The following is a 24487-nucleotide window of genomic DNA, read 5'->3' on the forward strand; positions in this document are numbered from 1 at the left end:
TATTTATAAATGATGTTAATGTAACAATGAAAGGGATTTTGGTAGAACATGAATTCATTACGTGCTCTATCCCGGCTTCTCAAATGTCCATATTTGAGTCAAGTCTATTTGCTTTGGTGCCCATAATCCGAACATGTCAGACATCAACTGCACTCTCTCCGTCAGCAGTTATACATCTGCCCAGTAGTCCAAGCCTCCTAACGTTTCTTCTGCCACATGCCACGCAATCCAGCCGGTGGCAGCACCTGCAGTGTTCGGAGCCTCTCTTTTCCCCTCGCCCCCTGCCACTGGCCTGGCACGAGTCCTCTCATCCATGTTGTCGGTTGCCCCACTTTACAACCAGTGTCCATGGGCACGGCAGACTGAACGCTGATGGCCCCGAGGCAAGGAGCCAGAGGCGTCTCTGACACCTAATCCTGAGCGCGTCCTTCCCAACTTCAGTCCACCAACAGGTCTGAGTGCCGGGGGACAAGCCCAAACAGCTTTCTGTGCCATAGAGGCCTTTCACACTAGCCTACTAAAATCAAGTGCCGAAGGAGCTGGGAAAATAATGTGTGAGAGTAAAATGAGCCTGGCTGGTGTGGCTCAGTGGTTGAGTGCTGACCCATGCACCAAGAGGTTGCCGGTTCGATTCCGAGTCAGGGCACATGCCCAGGTTGTGGGTCAAATCCCCAGTGGGGAGCATGCAGGAGGCAGCCAATCACTGTTCTCTCTCATTGATGTTTCTCTCTCTCTCTCCCTCTCCCTTCCTCTCTCTAAAATCAATAAAGAAAAAAAATGTTTTTAAAAAGAGCAAAATGCGTGGGGGTAAGATGACAATGGCAGTCAGCTCATGGCCTTGGAGTCAGGGATCAGCGAGGGACAACCGTCAAAGGCCCAACACCTGCCTCTTGAAGGCAGAGCTGCTTCTCAGACTCATCGACATGCAGAAATACGACATTCTGAGTTTCTGAATAAAGATGTCCTGTTTTTTAATGTGAAATTTTTTGATTAAAAAAAAATTGATAGGGAATTTAAAATTTAAGATGGGGCAAGAGCCAAACACGGTAAGGACAAAGACAATCAGCCTACCGTCTGAACGAGCCCCGGAAGCCACGATCTACCCATCTCTGCTCTGTAATTTAGTCTCTACCGACCTCTCCAGAGAAGAGACAGCCCCTCCCCTGCCTCCCTGACCTGTTAGCAAGAACAGCTCGTTCCCCATTTGGTTAAGTACAGCCTGCCTGTCCCTTCTCATGTCTGTGTTTGCAGCGGAAGGCAAGAGGGGCCTGGCTTCCACTTCCGCTGAGAGGGCAGGGACGGCTAGCGGCCAGGCTGTGCCTTGGAGAACACGGCCTGCCTGCCCACCAGGAATGTTCTTGGACCCACACAGCCTCAGCAATTTGCTCTTAGAAGAAAGCACTAAAAACTCAGTGACAAGCTGCAGTAAATACATGTAAAGAAAGCATGAGTGTTGACATGACAACCAGGCATCCTTCTCACCAGCCAGTGTCTCAGAAAGCTCCTTACGCTGGTCATCAAAGGTGCACACAGCAGGCCACCTGCTTATCCCCCCACCACACACAGATTTCCCCTGGCCATGGCTATTCACGATTCATTCGCACGTGTAGACACTCTGAAGAAACGAATCAAGAGTATTAAAGCCCACCCCAAACAAAAAATCAACACCTACGTAAACCTTGGCCCATGGCAGGTGGGCTATTGTGCCCAACTTGTCCCACTGCATGGCTCTCCCCCTGCTTGCCGCGGCCCAGCGTGGCACAGAAAGTCCTCAAGTGAGTTTCTGAAATCCACATAAAATTCAGAGACCTCGCATTCTCTAGCTGGACTCATGTATTAGAAGTTTCAACGCTTTCAAAACACAGACGGGAAAATGAGCGCCATGGCGAGCATCCACGTGGGGGCTTGAAGAATAAATTCTCAGGCAGATCTGGCCACCAGATGGCACTGACCTAAGGGTCGCAGGGGACTTTGGGTGTCGAAAGTGAGCAGAGGACACCCGTTTGCTCAAGCCTTGAATTTGCACAAGGTCTCAAATTTAGGCTTTGGACATTATCTCCAAACGAGGCTGATGCAGACATAAAAGTTTCCGTGAAGAAACCGAAAGAAGGTATTTATCATGTAACGAACGTGAAATTTCCAAACAGGCTTCTCACAAGCGCGGCCACTCTGTTGTGTATGTGTATTTTTCTAATAACAACGGATGCCTGGTGACACGGCAGAGGTCCAGCTCACCCGAGGACACTGCGCTGTGTGAGAGCCAGACCCCCGAAGCTGGTGCAGAGTTCACATCCTGGACCTGCCCCCTGCTTGTCGCCCTTGGCTGAGCTGCACCACCGCTTTTCACCTGCGAGGTGCAGAAAAATGGGCATTTGCCTCTGAGGACTGCTGTCAGGATTATGTGATTGTGCATAGAAAATGTTCAGTATAGACTTGGATACATTTTAAAAGATAAAAAAAAAATGTTAGCTCTTTTTATTATAAAGAAAGAAGGAAGGGGATTTGACACTCAACATCTCTCATACATTCAATTAATAATAAGTGAGGTTCTATTTTATTGGGAAGCCCAAAATACCCTGATAGCACAGATCCTACTAGTACCGTCATATTCCAAACTGATATTGTTGTTCACTTTCTCTAAATGTGACGGGTGCTCAGACAAGAAAGAAAGAAAAAAAAAGGTGTCTGAGCTGGAATAATCAAGGAGGATTTGAAGGAGAAGTCCACGATGTGAGCAGGGAGTTCCTGGAAACAGCACACAGGCTTAGGTAGGCAAAGCTCCCGGAGGCACTGCATGGCTCGGACTTGAATGAATGCTTATTCCTGAACTTCTGTTTTCTCTCCTCTCCTTTAAAAAAAAAAACCCTCCAATGAAAAACTAGGAAGACCAGATCTCCTTTGCCTATCCCTGTGGGAAAACCAGAGGGACTTCCCAAACGTCTGAAAGTCACATCACCCTCATGACTAATGTATTTCTAAATATCAAATGCCTTCCTAATGTACTTCTAAGATCTGGTGCGACCACTGCTCACCTTCAGAAATTGAAAGTCAGAGGCTTTGCTCCCTGCATCATGAAGAGAGAGATTTGTTTGATAACTTGAGAACTATCTGGCCCTTTTCAGCTAGTTCTAATCCTAGAGGACCTTTAGGGAAGGTGGTGCCATCTCCCTAGTGTGTCTATTTCCATACCCTCTTACCTTGCAGATGGACCAACGTTCTCCTATGGAGGGAAGGCGTGGTGTTAGACTGACTGATTCATTCTTTTTATATTGGCTCAAGGAATATAGAGAAGATCAGGTGTCACACACTCCCTGAGGTTCTAGAAAGCAAAGAACGTAAGACAGTTTCTTGTCCTCAGAAGAACCCCAGACCAATAATGGAAACGAGATGTTCACAGGTGAATGTGTTTTGGGGTCTGTGTTGGATAGCGGATGACCAGAGATCTGGGGAATGTGGAGAGAGAGAATGAAGGCGATAATCTGGCCTCCTTTTGTCCTAAGGGGTTGCATTTCTGATAGATTGATAGAGCCTATGGAGGCAGCTTCTAACTTTCTCCACTCATCTATCCACATCAACAAGTTTTACCATAAAACCCAACATTTCTCACTCTGCCAAGCCTTCACCAAAGGGTCATCTCCTTAGAAACAGAAATCAAATCTTAGAAATCTGTTTCTATCCTCAGGCTGACTTTATAAAGCCTCTGTAAATGCTGGTTAAACAGAATGGAATTGCATTAAAAGCCTAGAACTTTTTATGTTGAATTATATTGTGACTAGTGATTATGTTTTGCTTTTGAGATTACGAAATATTCAAAGTATCCTAAATGTCTTGTCTCGTCACCTCATAGAAAAAACTTCCCATGATTCCTTCAATTTCCATCTCTTTGGGTAATATATTGTCAAAATTGAAAAAGGGAATTAAAATTGTGAGCAAAATTAAATTCAGTTCTCCAGGTCTTCTGTTAGAGAAATACCCAGGAGCTCTTTGTTTTAAATAAGAACATAGACTCTCAAATGCAAATAAGTAAAAACAGATTCCAGGCAACTCTGAAAAGTTATTTAGTTTCCATAAGCCTCCTTTCCTTGACTGAGGAGTTGACTAACCTGTTTGTAGGCATTGTGCAAAAATAAAAAATATAAAATAAAAACCTTGACTTTGCTGCAAATGACTAATACAGCACTTGAGACATGATAGGTACTAAAAACTAACAAAATCAACAAACCAGGAAAAGGTAGCTTCTATTCCTTCCGATTGTGTTTATGGATTCAGAGTTTTTCTAAAACTTCTAGTTGCCCATAGAAGAATTTGTGCCTTCTAAATAGTACGGTGGGGTGGTGCAGTGGGCAGCGTTATAGGCATTTAGAACCATAGCACCCTTGAGTACCTTAGGACTCCTGACAGTCCATCCAGGGCTCTTTCCTCTCTCCTTACCAAATAAACTGATCCTGAACATAACAACTGGGGGATGGTGATGAAGATGATGGTGATGGGGAGGAGGGTAATAAGTAACATTTTTTTAATGTTCACTGTTGTGATGTCTGGTGTTGCAGGGAATACACGCATCAACTGATTATTGCAAGAATGTAAAAATCATTGCAACAACCCAATACAGAATTACAATTATTATTATCTCCATTTTATAGATGAGGAAACTGAAGCACAGAACAATGAAGTAATTTGCCTGAATCCCACCATTCTAGGACATGACAGCTGGGATTTGTGCTAGAATCATTTAAACAACTGTCTGTCTCCCCAACAAGTCTGCAAGCTCACTGAGGGTAGAGATGACATTACATTCACCTACATGTACCCTCAGTATACGGCATTAAATAAATATTGGTTGGATAGAAGATAACTAAGTGGATTAATTAATTAATAATGAAGAAAGTTAGGAAGTTCTATAAAACTAGAAGCTAAGAACTGTGCATTCTAGTTTTTATTACCATAGACTTAACTTTAGTAGTATTTAAAACATTTTTTTCAACTTATATGTATACAGCACGATTTTTTGCAACAGTTCTAAAGTTTTAGCAGATATATAGATTAATATAACAAGCACATGAAACAAACTTATATGTATACAGCATATTTTTTTGCAAACAATTCTAAAGTTTAAGCAGATATATAGATTAACATAACAAGCACAGGTTACAGAAAAATTACATCACCCTAAAAAATTGCCCGGTTCTGCACTTTCTTGTCAGATACTTCCCCCATTCTGGAAACTACTGATGTATTCTCCACCCCTATAGTTTTGCCTTTCCCATATGATCATGCAAATGAAGTCACATAGTGTGTAACTTTTTAAGACTAGCTGAGCTAATGTCACTCAACATAACACCTTAAAATTCATCCATGTTGTTATGCGTCAAAGGTGTCGCTAAATAGTATTCTATTTTATAAGATATATACACCACAGCTTGTTTATCACTCATCCATTAATTTTTAGGTTGTTTCCAGGGAGGAGTAAAATAAATCTGCTACAGACTTTTGTGTGTAGATTTTTGTGTGACTATAACTTTCATTTCTTTAGGGTAAATATGCTGAATCCTAAGGTGTGTGTAACTTTGTAAGAGACCGTGAAATACTTTTCCAGAGTTACTATACCATTTTGCATTCCCACCAACAATGTATGAGAGGTCCAATTGCTTCATATCCTTGTCAGCACTTAGTATTGTTAGCTTTGTTTATTTTAGCAATGCCAAAAGGTATATAATGATACCTTTTGTGCCTTTAATTTGCATTTCATTAATATCTAATGATGTTGAACATCATTTCATGTGCTTGTCTTATATCTTCTTTGGTATAAATAGTCTTTTCAAATGTCCGCCAATTTTTAAAACATATAATTGGATTGTTATTTATTACTATGTTTTGAAAGTTCTTTATAAGTTCTTGCATATATCATTTGCAAATATATTCTCCTACTGTCTTTATTATGTCTTATGAATAGCAAAAATTTATCATTTTGATGCAGTCCAATTTATCAGTTCTTCATTTTGTCAATTTTGTTCTTGGTGTTAATCCAAGGTCATACAGGTTGCCTCCTATATTTGCTTCTAAAAGTTTTGGAATTTTATATTTTGCATTTAGAACACGATCCATTTTAAGTTAAATTTTATACAAAGTGTGAATCATAGGTTGAAGTTTATTTCCCCCCATGATTGCCTATTCCTGACCATTTGTTACAAAAAATATTCCTTCTCCACTAAATATGTTATATCCTGCAAACTTGCTCAACCAACTTATTAGTTCTAGCAGCTGTTCTGGTGGATTCCTTGTGATATTCTACATAGACAATCATGTCAATGAGAATAGCAACAGTTTTATATTTCCCTTTGTGATCTATATCAAATACACTTCATTCTTCTTCTGTATTACACTGGCTTGGACTTCCAGCATGACGTTGAAGAGGTATGATAAGGGAAGAGTAAATAACCCGCCCTTTTCCTGCCCTTCAGGGAGAGTACTTACTATGTCATCATTAAGTATGATGTTAGTTGTCTTTGTAGAAGTCCTTTATCAGAAGTTCCCTGCTACTTTTAGTGTACTGAGAGCTTTGTATTCTAGTTTTTATTTTATCAGTAGGGTGGCTGTGTGAATCTGGGCAAATTTGAGAAGAAGCACATCAGGGGGAGAAAAAAAAAAAAAAAAACCTTTGGCCAGATGTCTCTGTTGGAGTGCCATTCTGTGCACCAATAGGTTATGAGTTCGATTCCCGGGCAAGGCACCTACCTAGGTTTCACGTTTGATCCCAGATAAGGGCATGTACTAGAGGCAACCAATTGAGGTTTCTCTCTCACATCAATGGTTTTTTTTGTTGTTTTTTTCTTTCTCTCTCTCTTAAATTCATAAACATATCCTTGAGTGAGGATTCTTTTTAAAAAAAAGGAAGGGGGATAAACTTTGTGCCTTTTTGTGATGATCAAAGATAAAAATGTGCGGGCATGTGTGAGTATAAGACAGCAAAGGTGTGCCGTGCATCTCATTAGGCGAATATAGTGATGCTCTGTGCACTTTGTAAAGGAAGGAGGGTGAGAACCACTGGCTAGGTTAGAGACGCTTCGTTTAAGTATTGAAGAACTGATTTTTAAAAACCTAGAATGTGGAACAGAATTAATATATACTAAACTTTAGCCTAAGTGTGGCACATGACATTCATCCCTGTTATATTTCTGTCTACTTTTTTAAATTCCTGATAATAAGCCAGAAACTCTCCTATGTGCTTTGCATTTTTAATCTCATAAAATTTTACAGTACTCCACATTTGGACAAGCTTAATGTAAGAAATTACCTTATTGTTGGTTTGTTTTTAACTCATCTGTATTGTTGAATGTATTACAGATGTTCCCCCCTTTTTTCCTCATTGACCCCCTCCTCCCCAATTCCACACCCCTCCTGCCTTCCCCACACTGGTGTCTGTGTTCATGGGCTATGCATATATGCACAGAAGTTCTTTAGTTTAAAAAAAGAAACAAAACAAAAACACATCAGAGCTGACCAGCAGTAGCCAAGGGTGTGTCTTCAGCCTCAGCCACCGGACCTGAGGACACACAGGGCAGGAGTGGGGAAGATCTCTCTACACTAAGGAGATCAGACAGTCCTAGAGTTCCTCCAACTCTGACACCGCGGCCACCTGAGGTCACATCAATGGCTCTAGGAGACTGACAGAGCAGCCACGGCAGGGGCTGTGTGGAAACGGGCTGGGGGTCACCCCTGAGTTTCTGTGCGCTTTCCCCCTGCGGATTCCTCACACCCCACGGCTAACTCTTCCTCCAGTTTTTGTTTTTTCCTCAGCAGTAACAGTATCATAATATAATTTTAAACCTCGGTTTTGCCACCCTTACGATCAGTGAATCTGATTAGGTGACATTATCTCTCTAAATATTAAACAGTTCTTTTATTAAAAACACATTAAAGAGTGTGGTCATTCCTCATCCCTGCCTGCTTCAGAGAAAGAAAGAAAGAATAAAGTACTTGACACAGTGCCAGACACATGGTAATGCTGAATGCTTTCTGACTCTGTAAAAATAATAACAAAGCAAATAAAATATATTACCCCAAATGCATGTTTCTGGCATGCATCTGGGATTGGCCTCAAAAAATACATGTTTGGACAAAACACATGCCTTTTTCCTTCCTGTGTTCTGAATGATAGCCCAGCACTCATAGCCACGTTAAAGCACTCTCCTTACACTCGTACATTACACACTTGTCTCCATTTGGTCAGCCATAGCCCTGTGCAAGGATGAGTGATCTCAGATAGCAAGGGAGTGAGAACAGAGAGTTGAGAGGGGACAGGGGTGTCTCAATGCTAATGGTCAGAACTCAGGACCCCAACTCCCCAGCAGGTGCCTGTTTGTCAGCATTCTTGGGTCACTACCATTTTCATAGATTATTTGGCTCTTTTTTTTTTTAATCCCGAGGACTTTTTTTTTTCTTTTGTATTTATCTTGAGATAGAGTGGGAGGGAGGGAGGGGGAAGAGAGAGAGAGAAACATTGACATGAGAGAGACACATTGACTGGTTGCCGCCCACACGACCCCAACCAGGGCCGGGGACAAACTGCAACTAAGGTACGTGCCCTTCGTGGGAACCGAACCCAAGTCTCTCTGGTCCGCAGGCCAACGCTCTAACCGCTGAGCCAAACTGGCCAAAGCTATTTGGCTCTATTTTTGACCTAGGATATGCTAATTATATTTCATATCATTTAAATATTTTCTATACATAATATATTTTCACATATTTTTGTTTTAAGTTCAGTTTATTTTTCTTGACTAGGGAAGAGCCCTATAAGTACCATCAACTCTGGGAAGAGTAAAATGCTTACAGTGGTGCAAATGATACTTTTCCAGTCGATCTGTGTAAGAGGTACATACAGGCACAATGTGCAGAGGGGTCACCTGTGGAAACCTTGGGGCCTCTGCTTGTTTGCAGGGAAAACAGGTGTCCACTGCGCCTCCAGGGCCTAGAACGAGGCCCCGCACTTAGGAGACCATTTCTAGATATTTGTGGAAAGAATAAATAACGTTTTGCAAGTAACTGCCCGGTCACTTTTTTGGGTAAGCTTGAGAATAGAAGTGTTTGTGTTTTAAAGCTGGGAACCCCTGCCATTCGCCCGGTGGATGCAAAGGGACCGATGAGCGCCGACATCCCTGTTCGAAGCACACTGGGTGGGACAGAAATGACTGACAGGAGCCTCAGAATTCATCACAGGAACCCACAGCTTCTGCAGATTCATTCCTGAGGGTTTATTTCAATGAAACGTCTGTCTTGGGACCAGAGGCTTCTTCTCCACTCTGGGAAATAAGGGCAGATAGGGCAGCAATGGATCAGGGCTTTTCATCTTCCCCAGCCCTCAAAATGCAGGCTGGGGGAGGGGAGAGCTGCAGGCCGACCTGCCTGGGCCTAGCCTGCAGGGGGCAGCACTCACATCCATCTGTGGTCCGCACCTCCATGTGCACCAGGTCCGCCTCCTTATCCAGTCCGGCCACCGACCTGGGGAAGAAAGGGAGACAGAAGCTCAGTGACCACAGGACGGCAGACACACATGGGAAGCACTCAAGGAGATTACTGGGGAAGTCATTTTCTCAAGAAGGCCTGTCCTGCACCACGGGAACCCACTGCACGTGGCCACTGGCGAGTCCCAGGCGCATGGCTTGCCTCTAGTAGCTGTCACCTGGAATGGTCACAACACGAGAGTCCTGGAGTGATGTTCTGGAGAGACTTGGTGACTCAAAAAAACATAAAAGAGTACAGAGTCATGGTAACACTGTAAATCTGTTCTTGCTCCTTCTCCACCACCTCACACTTTCTAAAAGGTGGTCGCTCCGCCATGGGCTTCCATCTCCCCTGTCTTACCGCAGCACCTGATCGCTTCCACCACACCCTCCTCTGTTGCCCACCCCCCGGAGTGCACTGTTCCCTCCCTGTTCTTCCCCTGCAGAAGGTGGAGTAGCCTCCACCTGGCTGCCTGCTTCAAAGCATCCCTGCCCTCCTTAGAGATCCAGTCTACCTTCCCCTTCTCCTGCCTTGCAGACAGGAAAGGTTTGTGACAAATATTCAAAATCTGGCCTGACAAGAACAAATCCTCCTGATGATCAGAGTGGGAAGCCTTAACGGTCTATTGCCAACAGTCAGAAGAAAGAAGGCTGAGAACCCTTACACACGAATCCTCCTGGGCCTCAGACCCTCCACACGGAAAGACCGTCAGTGTCTTCAGCACGAGCTCTCCTGGCCAGAGTGTAAGCCCCAGAAAACCAGCTAAAAACCACGGCACAAACATTCATGCACTAAGGAAATCCCATAATCCACTGTCTCTGGCAAGCTCTTACTCATGGTCTATGTACTCTTATTTTAATTATCATTCTAAGATCGCTTCTCTGGTTTTCCAGTCCTCGATGGATAAGAAGCAGCAAGTTAGAAAGAAAAGGTAGAATTTAAAATGGTGAGAATCAGCAGCTCCTACCTAGATAGCAGGAGAATTAGAACACCTATGAAAAACAGAGCTAAGACTTCCAAACCATAAATCTCTACACTTCTCCATGGCCCTGAGGCCACCACTGTATTATAGCATCAGTCCCTGACATCTCTGCTGAGGGACGAGGCATGGGAAACAGGTACCAGGGCACTCTGTTGAAGAAACTAGGGTTACACATGATATATGTTAGAAAAATAAAGATAATTTTTGTTAAAATAATTAGACTTGAATGGTTAAATTTCATTTACTTACAAAATCCATTCATATGAAATATTTCTGTTTCCAAAGAAGCTGAAAAAATAAAGCCTTACTCTTATGCCTTATTTTTTCCCCAGCAATCATTAATAAACTTTACATTTTGCCTCACCTCATTTGGTCCTAAGGGTACCCACTCAAGGTCAGGAGAGCAGGTATCATTAGCCATAGATGACAGTTGAGGCACAGAGAAATCGATGTGCATCTAAGGTGTCACAGGGCTGAGGCCGGAGCTAGAGAGACTTACTGACTTCTCAGCCCAGAGGTGTTCCTCTCCTCAGCTCTCCTCGCTTTATCTTGCAGTTTCCTTCCTATCTAACCATTTCCCTGCCCCCTTTCTTCTGCAGGTACCACGAACCCTTCCTTCAGGACCGCGTGCCTCACCCCTCCAGCAGCCCTTTCCTCTCTCATCTCCGGGAAGAGCCCCTCATCTGCTCCCACCGCATCCTCATCTTGGTCCTCAAACCTGGCTGCTCATGAGAGCCACTGAGGGGCCTTGAAATAACTGAATGCCGAGACCCCTCCCTAGACCAGTGAGGTCGAGCCTTTGCAGACAGGATGGAGGCACCTATATATATATATATATTTTATCATCCTCACCCGAGGACATTTTTCCATTTTTTGTTCAGGTAGAGTGGGAAGGAGAGAGAGGAACAGAGAGAGAGAGAGAGAGAGAAAAAAAAACATCGACGTAAAAGGGACATATTGTGTGGCTGCCACCCGTACAACCAACCAGGGCCGGGGGCAAACTGCAACCAAGGTACGCGCCCTTAGCGGGAACCGAACCCGGGTCTCTCTGGACCACAGGCCGATGCTCTAACCGCTGAGCCAAACAGGCCAGGGCAGTATTTTTTAAATCTCCCAGGTGGTTTCCGTGCACAGCTTTGAGAACCAACGCTGTGCACGGCTCGGTCACGTCACTCATATCATTGTACTGCTGTGTCTTCCCTATTTAAGTGTCAAGTTTAAAGACGTGGGATTCTATCTGTTTATCTTTAAATCCTCTGCACCTATGTACCTAGTATATGTTAGGTGCTACTGAATTACTGAGCTAGGAAACAGCCCAATCCACCCACGCTGATGCCAAAATTTCAACATGCAATTCAACTGCGACCAGACACATGAGGGCTGAGGGCAGGCGCCAGAAGACTGCATGGACATCTTTTCTGTTCCACAGCCTCCCTGTTTCTTTATAAGCAAGTTGGTATTCTCAGGATTAGTGGCTTCTCGGGTATTATTTTTCTATCCTCTCCCAAGGTCAATGGCAGGGTGGCAGGTACAGAATTGGAACCATAATGACAAAGCCTGGCTGTGATCATCAAGTACAATGTCTGCAACAAAAGAGGAAAAGGCCTGGCCCCTTAGGAGCTTAAAACAAGACAAACACCACCAATAAAACAAGCACTAAAACTGTCCCCTCACCCAGGATTGCTCACTCACTTCGTCCACCTAAAATCTGTCCATCGATGGACACCTCGGTTGCTTCTAGATCTTGGCTATTGTGAACAGTGCTGTAATGGACACAGCGGTGCATATGCCTTTTCAAATGATTGTTTTTGATTTTTGGATAAATACCCAGAAGGGGAATTGCCTTTTTTAAGGACCCTCCATACTGTTTTCCATAGTGGCTGCACTAGTTCACAATCCCACCAACAGTGCGTGAAGGTTCCCTTTCCTCCACATCCTCGCCAGCACTAGTTGTTTGCTGTCTTTTTGACAATAGTCATTCTGATGTGTGTGAGGTGACATCTCACTGGGGTTTTGATTTGCATTTCCATGATGATTCGTGATGTTGAGCATCTTTAGTTTGTCTGTTGGCCATCCATATGTCTTCTTTCAATGTCTCTCCAGGTCCTCTGCCCATTTTTTTTTTTAAGCAGGAGAAAGAGAGGGAAGAAGAGAGAGTGAGAAATATCGATGTGAGAGAGATACATCGACTGGTTGCCACCCACACGACCCCAACCAGGGCCGGGGACAAACTACAACCGAGGTACGTGCCCTTAGTGGGAACCGAACTCGGGACTCTTCGGTCCACGAGCCGACGCTCTAATTGCTGAGCCAAACCGGCCAGGGTTCCTCTGCCCATTTTTAAATTGGATTGCTTTAGAATTGAGTTGTAGGAGTTATTTATATGTTTTGGATATTAATCCCTTATTAAATATATCATTTGCAAATATCTTCTTCCATTCAGAAGGTTGCCTATTCATTGCTCATGGTTTTGTTCACTGTGCAAAAGCTTTTTAGTTCGATGTAGTCCCACTTGTTTATTTTTGCTTTTGTTGCCTTTGCCCAAGGAGTCATATCCAAAATAATATTGCTAAGACTGATATCAAAGAGTTCAATACCCTATGTTTTAATCTAAGAGTTTCATGGTTTCCGGTCTTACATCCAAGTCTTTAATTCATTTGAGATGATTTTTGTATAGGGTGTAAGAACATGGTCTGATTTCATTTATTTGCATCTATCTCTCCAGTTTTCACACCATTTATTAAAGAAACTGTCTTTTACCTATTGCATATTATTGTTCCCTTCCCTTTGTCATATTAAATGACCATATACATATGGGTTTATTTCTAGGTTCTCTATTCTGTTCCGTTGACTATGTGTCTGTTTTTGTGCCAGTGCCATGCTGTTTTGATTCCTATAGTTTTTAGCACAATTCGAAATCAGGGAGTGTGATAGCACCAACATTCTTCTTTCTCAATATTGTTTGGCTATTGGGGTCTTTTGTGGTTCCCATTTTCAGACTGTTTATCACATAAGCCCATAGCTTACCTTTGTTTAAGAGAGTGTTTGTATATTTACTTGTTTAAATAAAATAGAATAATTCCTATTATATTACTCATCAGACAGTGGACTTCCTAAGGACAGAAACTCATTATTTTTTTCTCAATATATACTACCACACACAGTTCAAGATCAGGCACACCTACATATTAAATAATAGGGGTAAGAACCAGCCATAAGATTGATCAAGCTCCTTGGGCTTAATGTCTGCAAGAAAGTCAAGATGAATTCACTCGCATCCCATTAAAGTTAGATGGAAGGAAATTTCAAGAAAGTTTCTAGAAAGCACCAAATTAAAAATTTTTTATCAGTATGTATTATTTCTAATGTAAAATGAAAAGGAGTCATCAATAGTGCCTCTATTTGGTTCTGTTGCATTCCTGGTTTTAATTAAGTAGCCATAAGACAGAATAATAGAACAAAATCGAGTTAGAATATATCAAAACTAGGTATGAATCTATGAAAGCCTTTATAAATATTTTTAAATTCCTGAATGGTGATGTTTCAATTCTTCCTCAAGTAGGAAAGAAGGGTTAGCCTCATTTGGGCAAACTCCTCTTCACATTTTGAACATAAGTATCAATAATATTTTTTTTACTTCTTACGTCTATAAAATGAGACTATCATAATACCTACTTTATAAGGTTATGGGGATTAAATGAGCTAAGTAGTAAACACTGAGAACAGTGCCTGACCCAGAAAGCATCGTTTATATTTGAGCTATTGTTATTTTTCATTTGAAGAACAGAGAAACTCATCTGCTTTTCTGTGTGCCTTCCTCCCCCCCTCATACCTCTGTTCTACCCTTGTTGAGTCCTAATAACTATAGCATCATCCTAGGCACTGGACACAGAGAATCCCAGCTACTGAGGAGGGCAGTTTAGGCACATCCCTCCCCCTTCACGTGGATTATACAGCACAAAGCTGAAACCAACTCTTCATACGGGCCCATATAATAAATGCCCTGTTCTCCTCACCCATATACAAATCATTATCCTAGATTGCAATTGCCTTTTTTTAACTTGTAGGATATTATCTTTGACCTCATGAGCTTTTGCTGGATCTTTATATCAACATTTTCATCATAGTGCTTGGCACATGGGAGATTATCAACAAATATTTGTTGAATGAATGATTATAACACTTTCATCCATTCAGACAAACTTCATAAGGCCCTGTGTAAGCCTTGAGCTGAAGTTTGAGTCTTAAAGACAAACTCTTGTGTGCTCAGAGGGATTTAATTTTCCTACCTGCGCACCAGAGGGTGTTTATCATGTGGACTGCTCCCTCGTGCTGAAAAAGGGGGAAAAACTCAACCATCACCAAGCCCAACATCAGTGCATAAGGGTCAGTGAAACTCTGAGAGGAAGGGTAGTGATTATTCTGCAAAATTAGAATCCTTCTGCCTTCTGAGCGTGGACCAAGGACACAGGGAACAACAAGAAATAAGGAACCAGAGGCCAACCCCCAGGGAAGACACCGAACCAGCTCCTAGAATGATACACTCACAGATGTTGTTTTGGGAAGTTCAGATGTTACTGACAGAAGTATCTGAAAAAGGTCAAGTGGCTTTCAGGTTTATTTTTAGCAGCTGATTGCTCTGTTCAAACACAGTCTCCAAGTCCTACTATAAATGAAGTCACAGCGGAACTTATCGGAACTGTTAAGGGCTCATCACACCCAGCAGTGCCCGGGGAGGGGGCTTGCAGCCACCTTTCAGACACGCTGATCCCGCCAGCCTCTTCCTCACAGACCAGGAAACTGAGCCTCACATAATTCCCCAAAGACCCGCGGCTAGTTCATGTGGTGTGGACCTCGAATCCAATTTGGAAGCTCAGCCCAGGCTCTTCAGGACAGACTTGCTGCTAGAGGAAAAGGTGAGGAGGCGAAACTGTGCGTTTTCTCTCCTTGCGGGGGGTGACTCCTCAGAGAGAAACCTCCCCCCACAGTAAGAAAATGGGACCTTGGGGTAAACATAAGGCAGTACTGAGGGTAAAATACTGACCAGGTCAAAGAATAAATACTTGATGAACTGATTAGCTAGATACTTAAATTACAAAATAATCTTATCCCAAGACAGCTCTCCAATTTGCACACAAATAGTCTCCCCCTTTAGGTCTTTGCTCAGGCTGTCTCTCCACGGGCAGTACTTCTTCTGTTCCCCTCCGCATATTCCCTGGTTATGGCTCAGCTCAACGCCGACTTTCCATGAAGGCTCCTGACCTCGGCTGCTATAATCCCTTGGGAAACCTGCAGACACAGACACCAATGCACAAGCCTTACTCCCAGAAATCCTGCTTTAATTCATCATGACCAACCGTCCTCTCAAGCATCAGTCTCCTTGTTAAAACTCGGATGCTGAGCTCCGCCCTTGAAGTTCCTGATGGGGGGCGGTCTGGGGTAGGGCCCAAGCATTTGCAATCTTAATAAATAATAGATGGAATGAGTATGACGGTCAGGGATCACATTCGGAGGACTCTGGCTTGGAGTCGAGTCCAGGAATCAATAGCTTTTAGATGCTCCTGGGTGATAAGAATGTGTGGTCAGAGTTGAGAATTACTCATTAGAGCTTGAAACACCCACCTCAATAAACTCGAACTAAAATAGCCTTCCCCTTTTATGTACATGCAGTGTAGTTAAAAGTATGAATTCTGGAATCAGACTCTGAGTTAGAGTCTTGGGTCCATCACTTACTAACTGTAGGATCACAGGCGATTTACTTAACCCCCCTACACCTCAATTATCTCATCGGCACAACAGGGAGATAATAAAAGCACCCTCCTTATTGTTTTTATGAAAACTAAATGAAGTATATAAATGCATGTAAAACATTTTGAAGACAGAGCAGCATGTGTTAACACTTGACACTATATCATGCTCCCTATATTAAGTGCTCACATTATCTAAAGTGCCGCTGTATTTATTGAGCACCTAATGTACCAGAATTTTTGCTATCAATTTGGTATGTTATCTCACTTAATCCTTAAAACAACGTTTGAGATAGGCATTATCTTTTTGTTTTTCTCAGATGAGGAAATGGAACTTTTAAGATGTCAAATTGCCTAACCACAGCAAGAACGAAGTAGAGTCTAGGTTCAAGTGTAGTCTATCTTACTGCACCTTCAGTTATCTGTATACCTGAAATATATCTCCTTCTCAAAGACAGGCTCTAGATCTGGTTAAATTATGTTTTGCACTATGCCTTGCTCTGCACTTATTAAATATATGTTGAGTAAATAAATAAATATACACGTGAGAACAATAATAACCTCAGCGGTATGTTTATGATAAATGTTGAAAATGGCTCTGTATTATGGTGAAACAGATTTCATTCATTTAATTAATCTCTAGGCAATTAAGTGAATAAAGTCTTCATTTTACATTATTATGCTGCTGTTTCCACCATTCACCCTCGAAGCAATATTGGATCTGTCAAGCACACAGTCAACTGTGATTTGCTTGACAAATGCGATCATCCTGTGAAAATGCTAAGACAGCAAAAACCCGGGGCTCTCATCCAGGTCAAATGAACATGGCTCCTGTAGAGGGCACTTGGGGAGCTGTGTGCCCCAATCACAAACAACCCCTGCCTCTGTGGACTGCTGGCTCCCCTGGCTCCCCAGATCCCCAGTGCAGCCCCCCTTGCCCGTCCGTGCCCTGTGGGCCTGCCCCTCGTCTGTGGCTGCTTAGACCAGGCTGGAATCCTGGCTCAAGCTGGGTGAACGGTATCTGTTTCCCAGACTTTAGGATTGGTGTAGAAACTAGCATGAGATGGGAGCAACTTGTCTTGGACACCTTTAGTTGTTCTTCCAGAAAGAAGAAAGAAGCAAAGATACGAGACAGAAAGAAAATAGTCTGGGAGATCTCGGACAGCGTCCTTTCTGGGATCCAAATGCATTTCTTCTCTTGAATCCTAATTTCTCTCTCTCTCTCTCTCTCTCTCTCTCTCTTTCTCTCTCTCTTTAATTAAGCCAGTTCAAGGTATTTACTGTTTCCTGAAACCAGAGAGTCATTACTAATACCCTCCCCCAAAAGCTGCTCAGCATGTGCAGGGCCTTCTCACGACTCCTGGACCATCTCCTGCCCCTGAGCATTGTGGTTTTCCAGGCAAATTTAAACGGCTGCTGACTACGAGGTCAGTGTCTTTCACACTATGGGCTGTGTGACCCACTAGTGGATCATGAGATATACTTTGTGGATCAACTCCAATTTTTTTAATAAAATGGAATGGAATGAAATAGAAAACGTCAGAGAGCATCTTGTGTGAAAGACTATTTTTCATGTAATTGTATCGTTAAAGAGACATAGGTTTATACTGGGTCATAAGTAAAACATTTCCTATCAGGGGAGCAGTATGAAAAAGAAAAGAAAGAAACTATGTGACCTAATTTCATATAATGTCTTTCTAAATTCTAGATGGCTGTAAAAATATACAGTAGTCAAGTGAAATATTTTCAGGACCAGGTGTAGACATATCAAGAGTTCACCACCAACAGACAAGGAGATTCATCTCAACTGAAGAATCTCAGTGAACCATAACCAACACATTGATACACGATCATTCAATTTCCTTATAAATGAATTTGTGTAAATGTAACCGTTGTCAACTGGTTTATTTAGAAAAGTCTAGGCTTTTTAAAGTTGTGCTTTTCCTTTCTCTTAAGTTTATGGGGTGTGCTTAAAATATTACCACTCAGAGCAAGTGTGAGCCCAGAGAGCAGCTGTTTGTGGAGATCCTCTCACACCCTCAGTCAGTGCCGGATTCACACTCAGGGCCACTTGCATGGAATGCAAGCCAAAGACCAAGAAATACAAATCAGAACAAAAGTAGTGTCCAAACCACCTACACTCAGTCATGTGATAAGAGCAGAGGGAGACTTTGATTGGCAAGGATTTTAATAAAAACTTAGGTTGAGAAGGAGCATCTTCCTAGCGTCCCCATCATCACATCACAACGTCTCTTCTGGGCAGAGCACTACAATAACTAAATACTTCATTCCACTTATTCGCAGGCAGGTATTGAGCACCTGCTAAGAATCTGGTACCAAAAAGATGATGGGAGAGGAAGATGCCTGTATGGGTAAGATGAGGCTCCAGGTCTCTGGAAGTTCAGCCTGAGATGGGAAACAGAGGTGACAGATGTAAGAAAATGTGGCACAGAGGGCTGTGGGCGTCCACAAATTGCTGGGTCTTTAAAAGTGAGTTGAAGAGCCCGACCGGTGTGGCTCAGTGGTTAAGTGTCAACCTATGCACCAAGAGGTCACCGTTTCAATTCCTGACCAGGGCACATGCCCAGGTTGTGGGCCAAATCCCCAGTGGGGTCATGCAGGAGGTGGCCAATCGATATTCTCTCTCATCGGTGTTTTTCTCTCTCTCTCCCTTCCTCTCTCTCTAAAACAATAAAGAAAAAAAATTTTTTTTAAGTGAGGTGAAGAGAGAGGCACAAAGATATTGAGGGGTAGGGAACCTTTTCTTGAAAAGGGCCATTTGGATATTTATAACATCATTTGCGGGCCATACAAAGGTATCAACTTAAAAATTAGCCTGCTGTACTTCATCAGACTAATTTGGTGAGGCATGTGATTGATGTCAGCTGATACTGATTGTGTAAGCTTCATACAGCCCTCAGCCAGACGTTCCCACCCCATCGTTGGGCACAAATTGATCCTGTTGGCCCACCAGTGTGGCTCTGTGGCTCCCAAAACAAGTATTTTCCAAGAGCTTCCTGTGTGCCCATCATTGAAACTGCAATAAGATGAGGGTCAGGGTACCAGATGCAGTGCAGGTGTTGGCAAAGTCAGGTAGGATACCATCTGAGAGAGAGAAAGAGGTTTTTAAAGCTATAGAGACCTATCTCCTGAATGTATACAATTCCAGTTCAACAAAAACATGTAGAAAGAAACAAAATCCTCATTGGCCCACATTTTCCAAGCTCGAGCCTGAGACGACAGTTAGTACTTTTTGAGGATCCACTAATCACATTGGGCATTATTTTAAACTCATAATGTGTTCTTAGGACAAAAACTTGTCTCCTCTATAGTTCAGTGGTTAAGAGAGGAGCTTCGAAGTCATATGTTCTAGATCCCAATCCCAGCTCTACACCTGTTAGCTGTGTGACCTTGGGCAAGTTAGTGACCCTCTCTTGATGAGGACAAAATGAAAGAATACATGCCTGCATTCAGCAAACATGCACACAACTTCCAGGCATCTTATGGAGCACATCCAGATGGACACACACACACACACACGGACAAACATGCACACTCATTTCATCAGCCCCTGGTTATGTAGAAAGTGCCTAAGAAAAGCTTGGATCAGAATGTACCAGAAAGAGTGCTGGGCTGAGCTGAGGCAAAGACCACAGTTCCAGTTACAGTCTAGTGTCTGAGCAGCACTGTGTCTTCGGTACTGTACTAAACCCCAGGGGTTGCCAGGGCTGTGGGGTGGGGAGTATGCAGGGATCCTCTGTCTCTGGCCTACGGTGCTGGGTACCCCCACAGCTGAGGACGACGGAGACCTGGAGCCCTTCCTTCGTACTGACAGCTCTGCCACCCGACAGTCAGGGTTCCCTGCTCCACACCTCCCTGCTCCCTTCTCCGAGGGGAACTTTTATAATGGACTGAGCGCATCAAAAGGCAGAAGAACCTCCTGACGGTGAGGTCCCCAAGGCGTCACTCAGCACCAGCAGGGCCCACACCAGCTGGAGAGAGCTACTCTGAACGTCCTCAGCTGCCCAAACTGCCTGCACCCGCACCTCCTTGGGGGCCAGAAGAGCGAGCAGCCTGGGCAGAGATGCATGCGCTGCTGGAGACCAGGAGCAGGAGGTGCCCACGCTCGACACTTTGCAGCGTGCTTTCAGATCGTGGTCTCGTTTTATTGCGTGAATCTTGGGAGGTAGATTTATTTCACTGGCCCCATTCCACAGATGCTCGCAGTCGGGTGGCAGAGGTCACTTAAGATCATCATACATAGAGCAGGGGCTCCCACGGGGCTCCGCGGACTCGGAGCTCGGAGCGCTCAGGGCTGTGGTCTCCACCGCTGCCTCTCACAGAAGCCACAAGGCCACATGTAATTAGATGCAAGATTATGTGGTACCGACTGGAAGTGCTGGAGGAATTCAGAGAGTTAATTAGAAAAAGGCAAAGGGCATTAAGGAGACAGCTCGGGAGGATGCCTCGGAGAAGTTCTCAAGGAGGAAGAGAGAGGGACCAGGTGTATTTATAGACTAATAATGTGCAGAAGGGGGAAAAATGTGCCGCCTCCGGCAATTCTCATCAAGCTTAATAGATGTTGCCAATTACTGTGGTAACATTTTTAATTGTATCTTAGCTCTGAAGAGAATAAAAACAGAAATCCCCAGTCTTTGCCCCAGAACTGGTAGGGGCAGATGTTCTGGTGTGTTACGCCGGCGTGGGCATAGCTGCCCAGTCCACGCAGGCAGCCCACGCCGCAGGCAAGCCTTCCCCACACGCTGCTGACCTGCCTGGCTTCGGGGAGTAGGCAGAAAAGGGGCATCTGCTTTATGAGTCCGTGTGGATAAGTGCGTGTGGAAGACAACAGGCAAGGGTGCGAGGAAACAGGTGATCATCACATGGGGACCCCCATGAAGAAGACGGTCCGCAAGGGTGATGCACATGTAAAACGTGTGCACTTTCTCAGGGTGGGCTGCTTCCTGTGATACAATGCTTTGTGTGTGACCTCACTTAATACTCATTATCATTCACGTAATTATTAGAATGATGCCTGTCTCCCCTGTAGGCTGTGCGGTTTACGACGGGAGGGGCCCTTGCTCGTTCGCCCTCCCCAGTGACTCGTCTTTCCGACCCGAAGCTGGCACTGTGCTATGCTGTTGAGCAAAAGGTCCAAGCTCCTCCGCGCGAGGCAGGTTCTGTCTGCATTACCAACGAGGGCTGTAGGCTCAGAGGAGCTAAGTGGCTTGTGGAAGTCCCCGCAGCTAGTACATGGCAGCTGTTGGATTCGGACCCAGGTCGGGTGGACGCAGCGTGGAGCACATCCTGGGAGGCTCCATGGAGGCTGCCTTTCTGAACTGCAGAAGGAGGGACGAAGGCAAGAAAATGGCCAGCACGTGTTGATGAGCTACTCTGTGCCGGGTCCCTCGTTTCTTTGTGTCATTTAACCCGAAGGAGAATCCTATCGTGCCTGCACTGCCCAGAAATTGAAAACGCAGCACTGGGGGGTCCTGAGAATGCAAGCGACTTGCTCAGATCCTCGGGTGGCAAAGAAGGATAGGAAGGATGTACATGATTCCATGACCTCGTGGTTCCCAGAGTGATCCCATGCAGATCAAAGTAAGTCCGGAAAACACAGGGCATCGAGGGGAAGAAAACAAACGCGTATGGTTTCCTGTTCCTTCAAACAATTCCTCTGGGGACGAATTGTGATACAGAATCTTCTCTGACGACCACCCCATCCCTGGCCCCAGAGGACCTTTCCAGATTTTCTCTCTGATTTCTGCGTCCAGTGGCCTCGTGCTTCTCACCCTCCTGCCCGAGGACGCAAGACAGTCCCCATCTGGATACTATTTGGGGCTCTGAGATCAACCACCAGCAGCCATGGATGTGTCCCGGCCCTCAGCCAACAGCAGGCAAAGGAAGCTAATTGAATCAATGGAAACATCTCCTTTGGTAACAAACAAGGACATCTTGGGAGGGGCAGCAAGGCACACCAATGTTTAGCAGTTATGACAGCAGGTCCTCAACATTGTTTCATTTAATGTCACTTTGTTATAATGTAGAATAGACAGTGTAGGATCTTCACTCCTGTGTATATCAATTAGCCTATGGTAAAATTTGTTTCATTATCTCATTTTGCCAAACATCACAGAACCTACTGATGTGAATCGCCGTGTACCAGTCATTAAATATTTTCTGTCCAGCATTATTCTCCAAGCAGAATGAATGGAATGAAATGGAATGACGTTACCTCCTTTGCCTAAGCCTGGAAGGGATCACGGTCTAAGTGCACACAGATGTGCAAACACCCCCAAGATCTCTGCGCCTGGGGCCTGCACAGAGAGCTCATGGCACAAGCACGAACTTCCCAATTTATATAAAGAAACCTGGCTGATCTGGGTGAGAATCAGGCATCTGCAATTCAAAGTCAGCATCGGTCCTTTCTTACCTCTCCTCTGTCCCACTTCAGCCTGGTACGGTGCAATTACTAGGAGGCAGTGACAGCCTATCGCGGGGTACAATATGCACTTTTCAGCTCTGGGAGACGTTAGTTCAAACCCCAGCCCCACCACCCACTAGCTAAGTGACCTTGATATGCACTTGACCTCTCCAAGACTCAGAATCCTTATCTCTGGAAAGGAAATAAGAACATACCTACCTCGACGTGTTGTTGTAAGAATTAAACTTAACTCAAGGATTATGGTAAGAATGAAACCAGACAACAGCATGACACTCCTAGAAAGGCTTAGGAACCCGTAACCCATGCTGGCCATCAGAGTTTCCGGTCTTCCCCACAGATCAGCCGTTGACCCCACTAAGTCATTAGTCCCCATCCCCACATTTCACCTGCACAGGAACAGCTAAAGGCACATCTTCTGGCTAGAAGGAGAAACAGATTTTTTTAAATTACCTGATCTTATCTACAGGTAGGGATGCTTAATCTATCCCCCAAAACAGATTCCTTCCAGCCCCAGCAAATTCCAGAGGCAACATGTGAAAAGTCCCAGGCCCTGGAACTGAGTCCAGGTGGAGTGTGCACACCCCTGACACAGGGGTCCTCTGGGGTGTTCCTCACACCTGCACCCGCCAGCCCCGGGGTGTTCCACACACCTGCACCCACCAGCCCCGGGGTGGTCCTCACACCTGCACCCGCCAGCCCCGGGGTGGTCCTCACACCTGCACCCGCCAGCCCCGGGGTGGTCCTCACACCTGCACCCGCCAGCCCCGGGGTGGTCCTCACACCTGCACCCACCAGCCCTGGGGTGGTCCTCACACCTGCACCCTCCGCCCCAGAAGCACTGCCTGGGGAAGAGCAGGAAGTCAGACCCTCTGGGAACGTTCAAACCAAACTGAACCAGACACTCCGCAACCCCCTCCTGGGAATCACTCCCTCTAGTCCCGCGCTGGGGCAACATCACTTAAGAGGCCCTTTTTCATCTTTAATTTCTCTGATTCAGGAAGTTTACAAGATAATTGCTAAGCGCTCACGAGGAGGAGATGAGGCAGCAACTTGCTCCGGGCCCAGTCAGCTGATCCCTTAGCTTCTAACTGGAGCCCACAGGGACCCACTTATATAAGCCAGAGACCTCGCCTCACTCGATCACCCCTCCCATCTGCAGGCTCCCTCTAAGTAAAGAATTCGAAGTACAAGCCAGCAAGAGCAGCGCGTCAACCTCAGCCCAGCCGGCACTGCCCAGGATCAAAGCCACACCTTGCTGAACCCACCACGCTTCTCCCAGGGACCCCGGGTTCAAGCCTGCTCCTCTTTCTTCACACCCAGGGTCCCAGGGACCCGCCTCTTCAAAAAGTATCTGAAGCAATGCAAGTCTGCTCTCAATCTGCATGGGTTCGAATTCCATTCCTACCGTTGGCTACGCCTTGCTGTCCTCGGCTGTAGATGGGGGTGACACGGAGCCTGGGCGGATAACTGAACAGCGCCAGCAGTCTGCCTAGCGAGGCGGCTGTCACTCACTGTCCACTGTGCTCAGGCCCCGGATGCCAGCACACTGCGTCATTCAAGGACTAAGTCAAAATGGGCCAACGCTATGACGCTCTTGTCTATGGGGGAAAAGACCCAGGCTTCATTTCAGCCAGTGCCCCAGTGGCTGCTGCACCCCGCGAAAGAACTGACAGGCTTTTCATTTGTTCTATTGTTTTCCCTCTCTCCTTCACTTCTACAGTAAGTTAAACCCTCCCACGGGAAGCCAAATACAGGAACAATGAGGTCTGATGACCGTTTTGCCAAGTGACGCCTAGAAACAGCACAGATGAA

General features: G+C 44.8%; 1 protein-coding gene across 1 annotated transcript in view; it reads right to left on the minus strand.

Moving 5' to 3' along the window:
* Positions 1-24487, minus strand: part of SORCS3 (sortilin related VPS10 domain containing receptor 3) — a 549191-nt gene that overhangs the window by 150847 nt on the left and 373857 nt on the right. Inside the window, exon 6 of the mRNA XM_036265289.1 lies at positions 9434-9498. Within this exon, the coding sequence (XP_036121182.1) occupies positions 9434-9498 (65 nt within the window). The remainder of the gene's footprint in view (positions 1-9433; positions 9499-24487) is intronic.

The sequence above is a fragment of the Molossus molossus genome, unplaced genomic scaffold, assembly GCF_014108415.1.
Source record: "Molossus molossus isolate mMolMol1 unplaced genomic scaffold, mMolMol1.p scaffold_m16_p_17, whole genome shotgun sequence".
In the NCBI taxonomy this organism is placed as follows: Eukaryota; Metazoa; Chordata; class Mammalia; order Chiroptera; family Molossidae; genus Molossus; species Molossus molossus.